General features: G+C 47.1%; 2 protein-coding genes across 2 annotated transcripts; both read left to right on the top strand.

Moving 5' to 3' along the window:
* The first annotated feature begins 1,207 nt into the window (after positions 1 to 1,207).
* Positions 1,208 to 7,397, top strand: SUMO2 (small ubiquitin like modifier 2). The gene is made up of 4 exons (XM_072351736.1): positions 1,208 to 1,406; positions 2,806 to 2,937; positions 5,200 to 5,271; positions 6,735 to 7,397. The coding sequence occupies exons 1-4, from the start codon at positions 1,386 to 1,388 to the stop codon at positions 6,795 to 6,797; spliced, it is 288 nt and encodes a 95-aa protein (XP_072207837.1). The 5' UTR covers positions 1,208 to 1,385; the 3' UTR covers positions 6,798 to 7,397.
* Positions 7,398 to 9,635: 2,238 nt separating this feature from the next.
* On the top strand, positions 9,636 to 18,136 carry JPT1 (Jupiter microtubule associated homolog 1). Its single transcript, XM_072351976.1, has 5 exons — positions 9,636 to 9,829; positions 12,247 to 12,389; positions 13,000 to 13,094; positions 14,404 to 14,431; positions 17,169 to 18,136. Exons 1-5 carry the CDS (start codon positions 9,774 to 9,776, stop codon positions 17,315 to 17,317), a joined length of 471 nt encoding a protein of 156 aa, XP_072208077.1. The 5' UTR covers positions 9,636 to 9,773; the 3' UTR covers positions 17,318 to 18,136.
* Positions 18,137 to 18,359: the final 223 nt, after the last annotated feature.

The raw sequence follows: 18,359 nt of genomic DNA, 5'->3' as shown, positions 1-18,359 counted from the left end.
CTTATTTCCACGTCTCCTTTGAAGCAGATTTGTTCTATTTGTGATGCAGGCCTTGATATACGTTCTGCTTCATTCTGCCATCGTTGTTTCATGGTGCTCTGGGCCTTGCCCAGTTTCTCCCCATGTCCCCACAGCCACACCCAAGGAAATCCTGCTGTGTGACATGGTGGTGATCTTAAGGAGGGAGTGGAAGGCAGTGACTAAAGCGAAGACAAACAAGACCATCAACCACCATGGTGCCTTGTGACACAGCAGTGCTCCTCTGTCATGTTGCACTGCTACAAACAGAACTTAAGATCCTTGTCTTTTGTTTGCATTGTGCCCAGCGTGGTTTGAGTCTTGCTTAAGAATGCAGTCTACATGTCTGAGGTACAAGAGCTGGGTGGGCTTTATGATGCTCCATGTCCTTGTTGAGGCCTTCGTCAGGGCCGCCCGGCGGCTCCGCTCCACACGTGCAGTGACAAATGGCAGCAGATGTTTCGTTGGTGCCAAAAGGCGGAGGAGCTTCTTGGAGGCCGCCTGCGTGCTCAGAGACGAGGTGCTGCGTGATGCCGGGACTTCCTGCATCACTGAAGCGAAGGAACCATGGCAGTAAAAGACGTGGGCAGATGCACCAGTTTTGTTCTGAAGCGCCGCTTCACATCCTGGGACACCCAGGAAGAATTAAAACCTGCCCGCAGTTCTGCCGAGACAAACGGCTCCTTTTGTGCCGGGTCAGGCAGCACCGCGCGGCGAACCCGATCCTGGGGAGAGCCGGCTCCGGCTGCCGCCCGCCCCGCGCTGCCCGTACCCGGGGCGGCCCAAAGCGCTGCAGCCGGGGCGGGAGAGGCGTCGGCAGGCGGGAAGGGGAGACCGGAGGGGAGACCGGGGCAGAGCCGGGCGGGGACGCAGCCGAGGAGCTGCGAGGGGCGCCGCCCGGCCGGGAGGGGGATGGGCGGCGCGGCCCGGCGGCCATTTTGAGGAGGACAATACCCGCCGCACGGCACGGCCCGCTGCGCCCGGCGGGCGGGCGGGGCGCGCGCGGGCAGCCGGCAGGGAGCGCGCACGCTCCGCCTCCCGCCGCCGCGTTATGTAACGGCCGGGGCGCGCGCGCGCTCCCCCTCCTCCCGTCACCCCGCCTTCCCCCCGCCCTTCCCGCCCCCTCCGCCCGCCGGGACCCAATGGGCGCTGGGGCCGCGCCGCGGGGGGGGCGGGGGAGAGCTCGGCGGGCGCGCGCACGCACGGGGCAAGGCGCGGCCCCGCGGCGGTGCGTGCGCGCTCTCCCCCTCCCCCCCCCGCCTTCCCCTCTCCCTCTCTCTCCCTCCTCTCTCCGCCGCCGCGCTCGGTCGATCCTTCCCCCCCTTTGTGAAGCGTTCGGAGCGTCCCGGACAACCGCCGACTTCACCATGGCCGACGAGAAGCCCAAGGTGAGCCGGGCGCCTCCCCGCCCCCTTCCCTTCTTCGCTTCCCCCCTCGGGCGGCGCTGGGAGGCCCCGGAGCCGCGCTCGGGCCTGGAGCCGAGGCCGGGCCGCGCCGCCTGTGCGCGCCATTTTCCTGCGCGGAGCGGGGCCGGGGGCAGCGCGGCCGGGGGGAGGGCGGCCTCGGGGAGCGCGGCCGGGGCCTCCCGGAGGATCGCCGGGAAGGGCGGCGGGGGAGGGGGGAACGCGGGCTCCCTTCCCGCCCTCCTCGGGGAGAGGCAGTGCTGGAGGCGGTTGCTGCCGTTGCCTTCCTCCTCCTCCTCGCGGGGCCGGATCGAGCGGCTCCTCGCGCTGCTGCCGCAGCATCCCTCGCGGAGCGGCCCGGCCGGCCTCGTCCCATCCTGGGGGCGGGCAGCGCCTCGGCCCGACTCGTGCTCCGCCCGCCCCGGAGCTCCGGGACCGGAGGGAACCGCGCGGCGCTTCGGCTGGTACGGGAAATAGAGCAAATCCGAGCACGGCCAAAAGGCACCCACAGCACAACAGCGTACAGCGCATAGCATACAGCACAGAGCACACACACACATATACACACACACAACACACACAGCACACGGCGCTGCCCCGGGCTACCCTCATCTCCTCCTTCCCCTCTTTTTTTTCTTTCTTTCTTTTTTTTTTTTTCCCTTCCCTCTTTTTTTTTTTTTTTTTTTTTTTTTTTTTTAATCTTTCATTTATTTACTTATTTATTTTTAACCTCCTTTCTGTGTTTTTAAACGGACTCAGAAGAATAATGGAGCAGGCGGTGCGGAGCTGTCACATGGCGGCCGTGCTCCGTGTGCTGTGGGACCCCTGGGAGGTGGTGGCTGTAAACCCTGCGGGGCTTCGGTGTGGGGCAGCAGCGTCGGAAGGTGCAGGAGCGCCTCTAAAGTGCTTTGTGGAGGAGAAAGCTGCTGCTGTTCAGACTGCATCACCTTTTGAAACGCAGCCCTTTAAAGTGTGTTAAACTCTTGAGAGAAGACTCTTAGCAGCGTTCAGGAAAGTTTGAGATACAGCGTGAAATGGCCTCCTCGGTGTTGGGGATTTCGGTCACAGTTTTTACTCCTTTGCCCGGTAGCTCAGCGCTGTGGTAGTGTGCCCTTGACAGAAATAACTTCTTTTTACTCTGCTCTAGTGCTGTTCGCTGCCACTTTGCACGTGAACCACTCAGGAATGACAACTCTCTTTGCTGTTGTTTTTTGTTGTTGTTTATTGCCCGAGTTGCACTGCCCTTTATTTCCTACTTAGCGTTTCATGTTGGTGAAGAGTAACAATAACTTTATTTCCTCCTTTTTAGTGACCTGTTGCACTTTGATCAAATGAACTTTTCAGAGCTTTTAAGAAAACTTTTTTTTCTTAATTTCCTCAACAGGAAGGAGTGAAGACCGAAAACAATGACCACATTAATCTGAAGGTGGCAGGGCAAGATGGGTCTGTGGTGCAGTTTAAGATTAAGAGGCATACACCACTTAGTAAACTAATGAAAGCCTATTGTGAACGACAGGTATGGATCTTGTCTGGACACAGCAGGGCATTGTCTTGAGGGAGGGGATCTCCTAAGGGCTGGATGAAGTCTTGAATCTGTGTAAACATACAGAATGATAAAAGCTTAACAGAAACTAATTGTGTGGTGAGTGTATTGTTCTTGAGATCTGCTCTAGAAAGGACCGAGAGCAGTGACAGGAAAAGGTGGGTTATCTTTGTGAAACCTGGACTGTAGGTGAGAGCCAGGGCTCTGTGTCTCAGAATTGTCAGAGTGGAAAGGGTGTGTTAGGAACCTGCAGAAAGAACTTTAGGAGAGTTGGGTTGCATTATAACACTGACTGAACAACTAGACTGCTCATAGAGTTCTCATTGATGAGAGCATGTCAGTAAATGTTTCAAAGTCTAAAGGTGTTTTAACATCTACCTTAGGAAGGAGCGTTTGTGCTTAATGATGAGGTTTATTTTTTCTGATACTTGTCAATCTAATCCTCTGAGGGACCAAAAAAGTGTGTTTTTCTGGCATGGTGGCAGTTGCAGCCAACCTGCTGGGTGCAGGGAGTTCTTGCAGGTTTTAAAAGCACTTCCACAAAAGTAACGCTGCTTCTGAAGCTTTTGATGTGTGAAATTTTGTCTCTGCTGTCAGTGATGGATTTTATCGAGTCTGCCTTTTAAAACTTCCATCCCTACAGGTCTAAATTATTTGAAATTGGATAAACATTTTTAAGACAAATACTCAGTGATACTGTGAACACACAGATACAACAGCGTTGATGCTGAGGTAACTACATCACCACTCAGAAAAAGCAAGCTCTAATTTACAATGATAGTAGTAAAAACCTGGGTTTGCAGCAATTGCACAGCGGTACTGTCAGAGACATGGAAAATGTCACCTCCTGCAGGACATAAGTGTTCATATGTGGAAATTGTGGGGATGTGTTGTGAGCGTTTGAGGCTGTGGGCTCACTTCCCCTTTCTCTGTCGTAGAGTTGTGTTACGTTCTGCAAATCACTGGAGTGTTCCATTTTCCTACATAGTGCAGTTGCATTTGTCTTTCTGGGAGGCCAGGGACTGGTTAATGATTTGTAAACTGCTGGAGAAGATACTTCAGTTACTTGGATACAAACAGAAGTTGTATCTTAAAACTCGTCACACAGATTTCTACTCTATTTTTCTTAAATAAAAAGTTGGAGGGGGAAATAGAGAATGAGAGACGTACATAGTGAAAGATGGAGATCTGAAGCAGTTGGTTAGGCATCTAAAGGATATCTCTGTGGAGATGGACTTGCATTTACATTTTATTTCAGAGGTGCTTACTTCTCAAACTCTAAAAGCATTTGTAGTTGATGTATCTGAAAGGCAGACTTAAATCACATTGCTTACTAGGCATACTCAATATTGAAATTCTGAAGCAGTAATATTTAGGTTTGATTTTACAGAGGTAGAAGCTGTATATAACAGACTATTTAGCAACTTTAAATAATGAAAACATATCGCATGTAGTAGATGAAAATGGCAGTGACTAAGCCTTGAATTATGTTTAGAAAATCAAGACTATTTATGACCATTTTCCCACACTTAAAATAATGATTGAAGTCTTCTGGGGGTTGGAGCAGGCCAGCAAAATGGCTGGGGTGTGTGGTAGAGATGCTGGTTCAAAATGTTCTTTAATATTTTCTGGTGGTCAAGATCTGGTTCTTTGGAAAGCTCATTTCACCTGTATATGGAGAAACTTTGTTCTGTTTGTTTCTTGTTCAAGGTGAACAAATTGCCATTGGCTATTCTGTGCTACTGTCCTGTGCTGACAGGCGGCTGTTGCTTTCCTGGGAAAATGTTTTAGGATACCTTTGCTTTTGGAAAAGAGCAAAAAAAAGCTGTACTTAATATAAGCATTCAACACTTGTTATCCAAAGCATTGTATCTACTTCCCCTCTCTCTCCCCCCCCGGTGAATTATTATTACAAAGCATTATAGAAATCTTAGCCTTGGGGGTGACAATTGTATCCTAGAAATTACTGTAACTTTCAGTCAGTGGATGGACACTGCTGCTTCTCATAGGAATTGGACACAGTGCAGTGTTTAATGCAAAACAGATTGCAGGGATTTGTAGTGAAATGAAATGCCTTAAAGTCAGTGCATGAGGGGAGTATGAAAACTGCTTTATGCATTATGAATGATGGCTGTTAGTGACTGCACTGCAATCCTAGTTACAAGTTAAAGACAAAAGTAGGGAGTGGTTTTCTACAAAACTTACCATCTTTCTGTGCTGTTTCTCTTTGCACAGGGGTTGTCAATGAGGCAAATCAGATTCCGGTTTGATGGGCAGCCAATTAATGAAACAGACACACCTGCACAGGTAAACACAAAAGCAAAACTGAAGAGCTGTGTTCGAAAGATGGTGCAAGAGTTGTTGCTTATGTTTTGATAGAATTACTTTAGAACTGTTGGAAATGAAATCTGAGGCTCCATGTGTGTTCTACATAACAAGCCTGTGTCACTATAGTAGTACATGGGTGAAGTACAGTGTTAGTAGGTGCTGGATCTTATAAGACTGTCATGTTATTGAGTCATGGCTCTGAAATAAGAACCAGTAAGGTAAGAACTGAGCTTTTCCTGAAGCAGTAACTTCATTTCTTATTTATTAATTGTTTTAAATAAAACCTCACCAGGGTGTTACGAGAGACCCAGCCTGTAAACTTGCATTTTGTATCACAAAAGTCATTTTTTGTTATTTCTAATTTGAAGCTGCGTTTCAGTGGCATAAAGTCAATGATTATCGTGGAGTTCAGGTAGTCTATAATGTGCTTAAAGCAAAGGCTATTCCAACAGCCAGGTGGTTTTCTGTCACTAGTCTGTTTTTCTGTATTGCTCCATGTATCTGCATTTAAATAGAATTTTACAGTTTTATATGATTTTTAGAACTACTCATTACAAAATAAGAGCTCTTAGTTTTAGAAGGCTTATGGCTGATTCTCCAGAGAATGTGCTCCTTACAGCCACAATCTATGGAACTTTTAAACTTCAAACGCTGAATTGAAGCAACATGGTGCATTTCTCTCTATCCCTGTTATCCTGAAGCTCAGGATCAGTCTGTTTATAACTGCACTAAATGCCATAGACCGATTTTATTTCTTGGAGCAGAAATTGAGACTGTTTGTAAAAGTTGCTGTAACTAACGTGAGTTGTATTTCTAGTCTTGGTGCAGATTTTGTCTGTAGGTAACGCATCCCAGGAACGGCAACCGCAGAGCTTACGGTGGAAAAAAGAATTACAGCAGTGCAGTACTGCTGCTTCTCACCTGCAGACTGTTACATTGTTGACCATATAAAATGCTTTTATTTCTTCGTAATTTCTTTGTTCTACTGCCTGGTTGGCCTAGGGGCTTTAATTATAGTATGCTTTCTTTAGTGCTGTAGTCGAAGCCATTTGCACATTTGAACAGCAGCAGCAAAATGGAATTGTGGCAATGTTCTAAGGTAAACGGAGGAATTACACAGGAGCAAGAAGCTGCAGTGGCAAAGTAGGCAATAAAATGAAAGTGTTAGAAGTGCTGATCTTTTCTGTAGGAGATCTACAGTGCGCCCTGAAGTTACATACAAGAATTAATTCTAGGACAAGTTACCCACTGACACTTATTCTGCATCATTTCTTTGCTTTTGAATCATGGTGACGTAGGTTAAATGCATAAAGTGGTGCTGATGGTGGAGGGGAGTGGGCCTGGGCTGGATAAGTTGTGTAAGAAATAAACGTGAAGGAAGGAAATGTGAAAACAACCCGGCTTATAGTAGTTGAAAGCCTTTTTTCTTTTTTCTGCTATAGTTGGAAATGGAGGATGAAGATACAATTGATGTGTTCCAGCAACAAACAGGAGGAGTTTACTAAAAAACAAACAAAAAACAAACCACAAAAAAGAACCTGCTACTTTCCTCTCCAGAACTGTGCTCCCACAGGCAACACATTCACAATTAGAAAAATAAGACTTGGTTCAGCCACATCCTGACTACTGCAGTATAGTTTTCTCTCTTCTCTCTCTTGATTATTTTTTTTCCTATTCCTTCTATTGTACATAAAGTAACTGGTGTATGTGCACAGACAAACACGTTTTTTTTTAGCTAAATGGCCAATGGTATGTTCTGATCAACATTCGATGGAGATGGGGTGGGAAGACAAACTGGTTCTGTGAAAATGCCCTTTCTCCACTAGTGGCATGCTTCTACTTTTATCTTTATATTCCAGTAAGTTATTTTGCTCTCATTGTTTAAAAACGAAAAACCTTACATACTTTGTTTGATTGGATAATTTCAATGTTTTTCTTTTATCATTGTAAAACCAAGGACAATTTTATAACTTTTTTGTACGTAGCTGTTACATTGTAGAGCGATCTGTCTCCGTAGGGGTAAATTACTCTTTAAAAAAAAAATCCTAGGTAGTTCTCCCTTCTAGTAAAGCGTCTTGTTGTTTAAATAAACTTCTTGTTTAAAATAACCAGTTTTCTTTTTTTTTTTTTTTTTTTTTTTTCTCCTCCCCTGTGGAATAATAGTACTGAGAACTTGTAGCTATTTCTCTGCAGCACTTTATGTTTTACGGTTCTTAGTTTTCTGTGTGGTAAGTAAACAAACATAATCCCCAGTTGCAGTGGGAAGACTATTGGAAAATGAAAGGTTTCCTTGAGAGCTCTCAGCCAGCCAAGCAGCAGTGGAACTGGAAACAGAAGTCTGTTTTCTCTTATTTTGAGTTCTGTGTATGTTCTGCTAAGCCAAAAATGTTTCATTAGGCAAGCTGCAAAATACTGGACCTACTTGCCTACGGTTTTGGGTTGGGTTTCTTGTCAGTCTTTCTTAGAAACACCAATATTGTTGTTACAAAAGTATAAAAATATTTAATACTTTGTATTTGAATGCCTTTTGATGTAAACGTTAAGTTATAAAGAGACTTTTCATTTTGTTAAGCATTCAGTTTACCATGGTATCAAATGGGAGATGCTTGGAAATGTAAAGCAAAAATAAAACATTGAGTTTTCTTTTTGGGTGTATTCAGCTGTGGTGGTGAGGATTCCAGGTCTTGGTTTACCACTGCAGTGTTCCTGCCTGAAAGGGAGGAAGGGCTCCCCCTGGGCGCACTGGGACTAGTGACAATGGCCTTTGTCATGATTTAAAGATTATCTGTCTACTCAGCAGACCCAAAGCACTCTCTAATGTCCTAGAAATGTTCAGATATCTTCTGGTAGTTGCAAGTAGTTAATGCTTTTGTAGGTATCGTTAGCAGAGTTCACCATAATAGTTAATTCAAGAAGCAGTTGTTGTGTGCTGGGCCTGAGTCTGCTGGATCCGACATGCTTTGATTTTTGCCAAAGTGATTGACTCCTGTATTTAGTTGATGGACGATTATTTGTTCAATTTATGTTTTAATGACATTAAGTTATTTAACGTTAAATTAATTGTGTGGGAAGTAGACTATTAGAAAGATGGTGCCTTGGGGTTTTGTTTTGTTTTTTCAGTTGCTTTTGACTGTAGCTGAAGGATTTCACGTCTGTGCCATTATTGTAACTTTTAGATCAATCTAATGCTAAGTAGATAATTTCTTATTCTATCGTGTATCTCAGACTTTGTGGCGCATTGCAAAATCAAAATTGCTTTTTTTGTGGATGAATGTTTTTGTAGGTAGAGCTATGAAGGCCTGGGGCAGGGCAGATACGTTTCAATGCCTTCCATAGGTTAGATGTATATTCCTCTTGGACTTCAGAATCTCTGGCTTCCAACCCGGCTAGAAGCTGACAGCACCGTGCAGAATTCTTTCGGTTTGATGCCGTGCCAGGGCTTATCCCAGGTGAAAGTTGTCTTTATTTTGTTGGCCAAAAGAAGATGTTTGGACTTGTTTTGGTTTCTGAAGAAGGGTGAGGCCTCCGTAAGTGCAGCTTTTTGTTTTGGTTTTTTAGCCCAAGTTAAGGCTGGAGCTCAAAACTCCCTGCTGCATCTTGTCCAACAGCTTTCTTTCCTGAGGCAATAAAAGTGGCAGGTACGGAGCAGGATGCTTTCAAAAACAGCGCCTCGACTTCATTAGTTCCTACAGTGGTGCTTCATCTGTCGTTAACTTAGGTACAGGGCTCTTGTAATATAATGTTCTGTTAATAAAGTGAGGCCATCTTGAAATTAATTGTGCCTAGCTATAACCAAAATTCTCCTGTACAAAAGTATAAGAAGAACATTCTCCTGTAGCGCTCAGTTGATGTGGCAGCTGTGGAAATACTCCATCATAAACTGAATTTCCTTCAGTATTTGTCACCACGCTCCTAAAAGAAACGAAGAGCCGCTGGTGCCTGAGTTTATCGGTTCGTCCCCGAGCCGGCAGTTTGCGGGCGGTACCTGAGGTGAGACGGAGCCGCCGCTCCTCGGCGGGAAGTGCCGCGCGGACTTTTGTCTCGCTCGGTGCGCGGCGCAGCCAATCGCGACGCAGCTCCGGTGAGCGGCGCGTCCTTCCGCCCATCGCCAGCAGCCGCCCCGTCACGCGGGCGCAGTCAGTCGCTGTAAAGCAGACGGATTGCTCGACCAATCGGATCTAGAGGATGAGACACAGCGCCTCAGAATAGACCACTGGGCGGGCCGAAGGGTAGAGTGGCAAGGCGCTGCCCAATAGCAGCTCGGTCTTGTGTTTGAACCATCCAGTGACAGAACCGGAGGGGGGCGGGCCTTACGCGCTGTATAAAAGGCGCGACCGGGGCGGGCGGCGGCTGCAGTTGTCACCGGCAGCAGCGAGGGCTGGGCGAGAGGGGGAGGGAGCTCCGTTCCCAGGACCGTCATTCTCCACCACCGTCTTAACGGAGCCCTTTCCCCTTCCCCCGCCTTCTCCGTCCTTGCCGCAATGACCACCACAACCATCTTCTCGGGCATGGACCCCAGCGGCAGGAATAGCTCCAGGTCCGGTGGGGAAGAAGGGGCTCCGCGGCCCTCGGGACCGTTAGGGAGGCGCGTGGCGGGTCTGCGGCACCTCGTCAGCTCGGGCTCTGCGGGCCGGGGAGGGAGCGGCGGCCTCGGGCTACGCCGGCCGGGGAGCCACGAGCAGCGGCCGAGTTGGGGCCGGGAACGCGCCGGGCCGAGCGGCAGGCGGGGGCGGACCGCGCCCAGCGGGGGCACAGCCGGCTTCTAAGGGGCTCGGCAGGGCGGGGACGGGCCCCAAGTCGCGTTATGGCCGCGGGTTGGGGGCGAGCCGCGGGGTGGGAGCTCGTCAGACCCACCCTGGGCTGCCCCCGCCTCAGCCGCTTCCTGACAAAGAAAGGAGGCGAATCCTTGGGCGTAGCGCGGCCGGAGCGCCCCGGGGGGCACCTCCTGTCCTCAGCTCTCATCTCCTCACCTCTCCCCTCCCTTCCCTCGGTGCCGCCGTCCCCCCCTGCCCGCACCCCGCCGAACAGCCCCGGCGTTTGGGTGGGGCCGAGGCGCTCTATTGTCTGCTCCGCCGCCCTCCACGCTGCGCCCTACCTGCGCTCCGCTCCTTCTCCCCTCGGGTTCTTTGTGAGGTGCTGCCCGCCGCCCTGCCCGGCGGGGTCCCGCTTTGTTAAGCTCATTGTGTACGACCGCTTTAACGGGCTTACGCTCGGCTCGCAGCGAGCATGCTCGGGGGGAGGGAGCGGGGGTAGCGCCTTTCCTCGGCTCCGCACCGCCGGGCCTTGAGGCGGCGGTGAATCCAGGGCTCGGTGGGCCCGGACGGAGCCGGATCCGGGCCGCCCGCGGAGCGAGTCGAGCGCGGAACAAAGGGAACTTGAGAAGCGTGACTGCGAGCGATGTGCGGCGCTGCTGCGGGCCGGCAGGGAGCTCAGTACGGCTACGGCTTGGCGGAGCAATGCCCCGCACCAACAAAAAGCACTGGAAAAGCGCTTCCTAAACGTGGGTCGGTGCTCAGTGCGCAGCGCGGGGCTGTGATAGTCCTTTGTTGAGACACGTTGATAGAGCTCGGGACTGGGAGAAGCTTCTAATGAAACCTGTCAGTCTTTAACTGGGGTTGGCAGAAGTGATTATTTAATGGTTTAAGTAATTGCTCTTTTGCTTCGGTTACTCTTTCTGTTAATTTCATTAAGTCTTCGGAAACTTACGCTGTTAAGAGAGCAGTGCTTTCACTGCTGTAGTAAAATAAAGATGATGTAAGGTGTGGGCGTGGGCACTCGAACGCTGCGTTCTTCACACGATAAGTGCAACAGATGAGGCTTGAAAAACACACGGGCATCTCTGTATTCAAAACACAAAAGTGGCCTTGGCAGTTCCAGATCGTCGTGTCGTATCTCTTCGTTTGGAATGGAGAAGCAGCAGATTGTAGGAGTGTGCTTGGATTTCGTTAAACACGTTACCCAATTGGCTGGAATCCTCCCGTTGGTTTTATATTTGGAGATGGATCTTGTAATTAAAATCAGGTTAGCAACAGTAAATACCCATTGCAAACACTTTCATTATTTTCTGGCTGTGGTCTTGAAGTCCCATAGAGTAGGAAAGTGTTTTTGAGCTGCATCTCCAATGCAGTAGGCACAAAGCCTCAGAAATCCAAGTGCTGTTCCCAGCTGTGATGGCGCTGCGAATTCTTTGTGTTGACTTCACAGCTTTGGTGTATTCACAACAACACGGAGTTGTGAAGTTCTGACCTGTTGTAGTTCCAGTCTTTATTAAACTATTAGAAGGGGGAACGTGTCCCTTCCCTAGCCAGATCTGGGCTTTGTTTGGGTGCATTGGAGGCGCATTCTGTTGGTGTACCGAAGTGTCTTTAACATCCGCCCAGTTGCCTGCCTCAAGGTAAGGGTTTTTCTGATTGAACAAATGCAGAGGCTGCAGTCCAGTCATCAGCATTGCAAGCAGCACTGTAGCTCATGTGCCAGATTTTACTCTTTGCTGTACCACCAGTTTGAAGATTAATTGCCTTCGGTTCTCTAAAAGAAACCTCACAACTGCTGAAGTTGTGTACCTGGGTTTTGTATTGTTAATGGGGTCAGGCTGAAGACTGACAACAGCTTTTGTTGATGCTGAGTGAAGAAAGGGTGCGAGCAGAGTACAGGAATGTTTCAGACTTGATAAGTGACACCTAAGAGAAGAGCAGTGGAGATAAAATGTCTGGATTGAATGCTGGGAAGCCGTTTAGCTTTACAGTTTGAGTTATGCACTCGAGACATAACAGTGAGTGTCAGTTATTCAGTGCCAGCACCTAATACAGACACCTCATGTTGTTTACGTTGACAGTATTCAGCCCATGCAGATAACCGCTACAAGAGCCAGCAGTGATCTCTTAGCATATCAGGCTCTCTGTGTATGTTAGTGCTGCTTAGTAATGCAGGCTGTAAGGCTGAATCTCTCCGCAGAGTGCTGCGTCCTCCTGGTGGTGGTTCCAACTTTTCCTTGGGTTTTGATGAACCAAAAGAACAACCCGTGCGAAAGAACAAAATGGCATCCAGCATCTTTGGAACTCCTGAAGAAAATCCACCTTCCTGGGCTAAATCATCGGGTAAGAACGCTGCTTTCTTTGCAGGTTTGCTGACGTGCATTAACCCATTTTTGGGATTGTCCTGAAACGGCTGGTACCTACAGGTGGAAACCTGAGTTCACTTCTTGCTTTGTAGATCAGGGCTAGAAATGAGGATCACTGACATGGGATTTATTATTATTATTTATTTAATATGTAAACCTTGGACCTAGGTGTTGCTGTAAGCAGGTAGCTAAGGGGGAGTGTATTGTCGGATGCAATTTCTCCAGATTAATTACGTTAGAGTAGGGCAAACTTGTGACTCAGTATGTGGGATAGTAGCGATCGTTCTTGACTAATCAGAGGAAGCTTTGCTTTGCACAGTATCTGTATCTGGGATTCAATTTCCGTTTTTGTAGATCATTTCCTATATAGATGGCCATGCTTTCCATCTGATACCCTCAGCTGCACAAAATGCTGTTGTAGTTTGTGAGCCATACAAAGATCCAGGACAAACTTTGAATGGTAAAGCTTTAATTCAAAGAAGAAGGAGGGGGGAGAAGGAAAAAGAACAGAACGCCACACCATTTTTCATCTGCTTTCCCAGTAAGTTAATCTTGCAACCAGTCAAAGAATTGATCTCTGCTTCTAGGGACGAAGCCAGGTGAAATCAGGGAAGACACTGAATCGTCTGGACCGCAGAGAAATTCAGCTGATGCTACCTGTGGAGATGTGGCAGATCCAAAGGTCAGTGTGCTGCTGTGAGGAGCATGGTAATGGGCTACAGCACTGTCTGTATGTGACTGCTTTATCAGTGACATGCAGAGTTGGAAGCACTGTAGAGTTTGAAATGTTGCTCTTAAATCTGTTCTTACTGTGCAGGTTCTCTTTAGTAACACCGTCAGATGTGTTTCTTTCCATACCAGCTGTTTACTTTACAGTAGTACAGAGCACGATTTTTACTGTTACCCTGGATTTTGCATTTTGTGCAACTACACTTAATAGGGAAAACAGGATGAGAAGTTCTGATTTAGCAAATGTGAGATACATACATTTGTAACTGCTGCCACAGACAATCAGAATAAATGGTTTAGGCTGAATTCTATTTTTGCTTTATTTATTTAAACACTGTCTCATGGTTCTCAGCTTTGCAATCATGATTCTCGTAATGCAAAATATGTTAATTTTGTGCAATGATTAAAACTAGAGACAGAAGCTGGAGCTACAGTCCCAGGGGCATTTCTGTGTACTGACAACTGCAAGTTCTCTTTGCAGTTACCGACTTTCATAGATTTAATGTTGTTAAAACCTCATGCTGTTGTGGAACCTTGGCTGCTACTAGAGGCCTTGCTGTATCTTTGTGTCGAGTTCTGCACAGAGTGACTATGAAGAGAATGCTCAGCTGTTTACATAGCGAAGGAGATTTTAGCATTGTCGGGAACTGGTTTCTCAAAAACTAAATACTCTGGATGGAACGAATGTTCTTGGCCTTGCTAGAAATACAAGTTTGGTGCTGGAAAGAGTCACTTAAGAAGAAAGAGGAGATGCTGATGGCTAATGGCTTAATTAATTGTCATTACTGCTCCACAGTTGCAGTGTTCTGGTTCCTGTCAGTTCTGCCTAATGAAGGATGCTGTGTACATGGCCGCCTGCATCTTTCAGTGTGGGCATAACAAGTACACCACATTTTACACATTATTAGGATTAGTTCAATTGTATCATTGTTTAAACTTGTAGAGTTATGTTACATAAATGACCAGTTGATGAAATAAAATTGGTCACTTTAGGAATTGGTGCTTACAAATCCATCATATTAAATCTGCTGAAACATGCATCTAGAGCCATCTGCTCTACTCTGGTGTCTGCCTTTAAGAGTGTGATGTTGGTCTAGAAGTGCTTCAGTGGGTCTGTCCGAATGTTGCTTGACAGCAGTGTGCCAGCCAGCTGTGTCTGGCCAGGATGGCTTGATCAGTCCTGGCCTGAGTGCCCTTTCCATGGAGGCAAAGTAGAATTACATTTTGAACTATAAGTTACAATGTGCTCTTCTCTTTTCTAGGGAGGAGATGGCGGTGGTGAAACATTTGGTGAGTTACTCCATCAGGCTTGTAATAAAAATATTTTCCACTTTTCTCACTCAAAATAGAAGAAGATGAGGGAAAAAAAAAAAGAAAAATTATCATAGTTAACTTCAGAGGTTTCAGGTTCAGCTTTTACCTCTGTACTATTGTCTTCTCACGCAGGAAACACTCAATTCACAGAAATAATCAAAAATGGTTATAGCATCTGAAAGCATCGGCATTAACTAGATTTTAAGTTCCTGTTGCTTTTTAAATGCTGATTTATTTATTTATTTGTAAGGAAGTGAGTAATCGTAATGCAGATTTAGTGTAAACCGAGGCACTTCACCTAGCAGCACGTGTGTTTACCTGAAGGGCTCGCTGTGTATCTCTGAGGCTGAAAATCTCTTAGCGAGATTTACCTTGAGAATAGCTGACTTCCTGATGTGCGGAATGTGCCTGTTTACCGAGTACTTCCAAGTGTTACTTCTAACACCTCAGAGTTGTGGAAGATCTCTTAATCTCCATATCACAAACAGACTTCTGCTGGGAAGGTGAGAGGTTTTCAGAGTGCCTGTTAACACCTCGAGTGTTGTAATTCCGGCCAAAATGCTCTTCTAGCAGACTGTGATTCAATATGCTGCTTACAGTAAAACTATGCAGGCTTGTTCAGTATTTCCTTCTCGTGTCTGTCTGATCTTAACTGGCATCCCAGTGCGGGCACTTGGAGTTCACGCCTCAGACAGGAGAATGTGGTTCTGATCCTTCTTTTTGAGTCTGCATGCTTTGCTGCTTCTGGTTCTTGTTAAAAGCAGCTCACCTGGGTGCTGGAAGGAGTGGTGAGAAGAGATGAGGTTTTAAAGGGAATGAATGTACTTCCAAATAAAAGCTATTGGCTTACACACTCGCAGCATAACTCTAGTTTTAATAAACTTTCGTCATTAAAAGATGTTTCCTCTTCCAGTTTTGGAAATGATTTTCTGTATGTAACTGGTTATAAAACCTTGAGGTAGGTGTCAAGAAGGATATGTACTTCCTATTGGTCGTGTCTGTTTAGGGGGAGAGAACTCTTACCTTTTGCAGAAATGTTTTTGCTTCTTGTTTGAAAGCTGTAGTTCCTTTAGTACGTCAAAGGTTCCAGTAGTTTGCACTGTACTTGACAGCAAACTAACTCCGAGATTATACCCTTCATGATAAGGAAAGAACTTCACATTTGATCTGATCTTGTTGGCTTTAACCACTTTAGTTATTAGGTTAGCAAACTTGCTGTATCTCGATCGTGTGAGAAGTGCTGATCTATGTGTCAGATGGCTGAAGGAGTCTCATAAGCTGTAGAAACTTTCCAGAAGTCTCCCATGATAGGAATTTTTTAATTCAGTTAGTGCTGCGTACTTGATCCATGGGACTAACTAAAGAGAATTAGCACTAATTGATGGGCACAAGTGACTGTTGTTAGGTGATGGTGAAGTCTGGTGTTCAGCAGAGAGATTATAATTATCAGTACCTCACAGTACTGCTGTGGTCTGCTTGGAGCACAGACTTTGTGAACGAAGCACTCTGCGCTGTGTGAATGGTGGCCATGGCCGCAGTTGTTCTCAGCTTGCTGAGTAAGCAGGCAGCGGTGTGTGAGCTGCAGAGGCTTGAGCTTAAAGCTTTGTATTAACTGCTCTGTGTGTGTGCCTGTGGGGTAGTGAAGGCAGCAGGGAATCTTAGGTTGCATGGAGACTGTAGTTAGCTGCCAGACTTCTTTGAGCTTATTATAAGCATGGATATTCAGGTGGTCACAAGTGGGTTTTCAGTGCTTCAGATAAAATCTTGCATCAAAGGTTTTTTAAAAGCAGTGTTAAGTTGGTGAAAAGCGTCTCTGGTGGATGAGAAAAAAGCAGGAGGCAAAAGGTAGGATTCATCATTGCTGTTCAGGTTGGAAAGATGGGCAGTGGTGCTGGAATTAGTTTTATTGGGTGCTTTCATCCATGACCCGGAAGAGGCAAAGAACGGTGAAGTCTCCACTTTTGCTGGTGATGGCTGAATTGTGTCAAGTAATTTAATGTGCTGCTGGTGAGAAGATCTCACTGTTCAGGCCTTTGGCTCAGAACTGATTCTGTTAATCTGTAAGAGTGAGATGCTCATGATCCCGCTGCCCTCATTAACTGTCAATGAAGTAGACATATAAATCATTTGCTAGAGTATCTAAAGTGCTTCCTGTGAATAATCCCTTCTGTGTCCCGTCTTCCCTTGTGGTGGTAGTGAAATTATTTAAAGTAGATGAAACTGGCACGTGCTTCCCAGGGGATGTAAATCCCAGCCACCCATGCGTGGATTTGCATTCCCGACTGTTCTGTGTGAAGCCTCAGAAGTGCCAGATATTCTCTAACAAAACTGGAATCGCAGTGTGAGCTCCTCCTCATAAGTACTGATGCTTCTGTGACTCCATTCCCAGCACTTGCTCAGATTTGAGTGAGGACGATGAGGGTGGTCGCACTCGAGTACAAGACTTGGTTGTAGCTGCTTGTCAGTTACAAAATGGAACAGAATGGCTGGATCCCAATAGCAGCCTACAGAACGCGGCTCTTGAGTGCTTGAAACTCGGCTGAAGGCGCCGCAGTTCTGAAAAGCGATATTTCAGGCGGCCTGTCTTGCCAGCAGGTGACGGCAGCTCTGTGTGTGTGGCTGTAAGCCTGGGAAGAACTCACAGGAGCTGATCTGCTGCCTGATGGCTTTCACCATCCACCTCAAACACCTTAAAAAAGCTTTTTTCTTCTAGAAATCACTGAGGCTGAAGTAGAGGCTGCCCCAGGTCAGAATGAAGAGAAATCCCTGCCTGCTGCACCTGTTCCTAGCCCAGTAGCACCAGCACCTGCACCATCCAGGAGAAATCCACCCGGTGGCAAGTCCAGCCTAGTCCTCGGTTAAACCTTTCCTTTCCTTTCCTGACTCTTTTGAACTCGTGTCTGTTTCCTGCCCGCCCTCCCCCACCCCCATCCCCCGCTTGTGAGCCTGACTGTACATCTCGAATTTCTTTCAATTAAAAAGAAGCACTTTATGTACTCCATTTTTTTTTTTCCTCTCTTGAGATCAAGGGTTTTTTCCACTTTTGTCCTGTGTTTTTCCCCCAGATCTGCTGGAAGTTACATGAGTGTTTTCTAGTGATAGACTTGAGGGAAAGCTTTATGAAGTACCGTAATGTAACTCAAAGGAGAGTAGGTTGGTTCTAAGTGTGCTTAGAGGGTTTCTGTGCTGAGATTTGTAGAACCCCTTAGCTGTACGAGGGTCTGGAGACGTGGTTAAAGAGGCCAGCAAATGATCAGCAGGAGCGATCCCTTCTTCCACGTGTGAACTCTGGGGATCCAAAAGAACTCCTTGCCTGTGTGGGGTGAATGCCTTGAGCCCTGCCGTGCCATTTCAAGTGGTTAGTGTACACCGTGCTGCCTTTAAAAACATTGATACTGGACCAGTTTAAAGCAGGGTATGTGCCAAATAGAGGGCTGACGACCAGTCACCCGGCCTGAGGCTAGGAGGGGATTTATTTGGACTTTGGTGGAGGCGCAGTGGGACGTAGAAATAAATAACAAATTACGGGGCATTTTTTTTTCTTTTTTTAGAACTGACTCAATGCTGTGCATGATCATGCTGGTGCTTGACTGTGAGGTGAGAACCTCATCCTTTAAAGTGTGTGTTGTAATTTCACGAAGCTGGACTGTTGCTTAAAGTAAATAATAGAGAAATTTTGAAGCAATGTTTCCTGCGTGGGTTTTATTTTGTGGGTTTGGTTCTGCGTTGCTCTCAGTTGTCCTGCCCTCATCTGAGCGGGGCGGGGATGGAGCAGAAGAAAAGAGTGCGCGCACCCGATGGGGGCACCGCCACGTGCTGCCGCCACGTGAAGAGCCCAACATCGGTGCACAGAGCAGCGCCCGCTTCTGGGCGGAGGATCCCACCCGCGCCGCTCTGGCTCCGG

Source organism: Excalfactoria chinensis, chromosome 17 (genome assembly GCF_039878825.1).
Source record: "Excalfactoria chinensis isolate bCotChi1 chromosome 17, bCotChi1.hap2, whole genome shotgun sequence".
NCBI lineage: Eukaryota > Metazoa > Chordata > Aves > Galliformes > Phasianidae > Excalfactoria > Excalfactoria chinensis.
The sequence above is the reverse complement of the archived record's forward strand: the minus strand, read 5'-3'. Positions and strand labels throughout refer to the sequence as shown.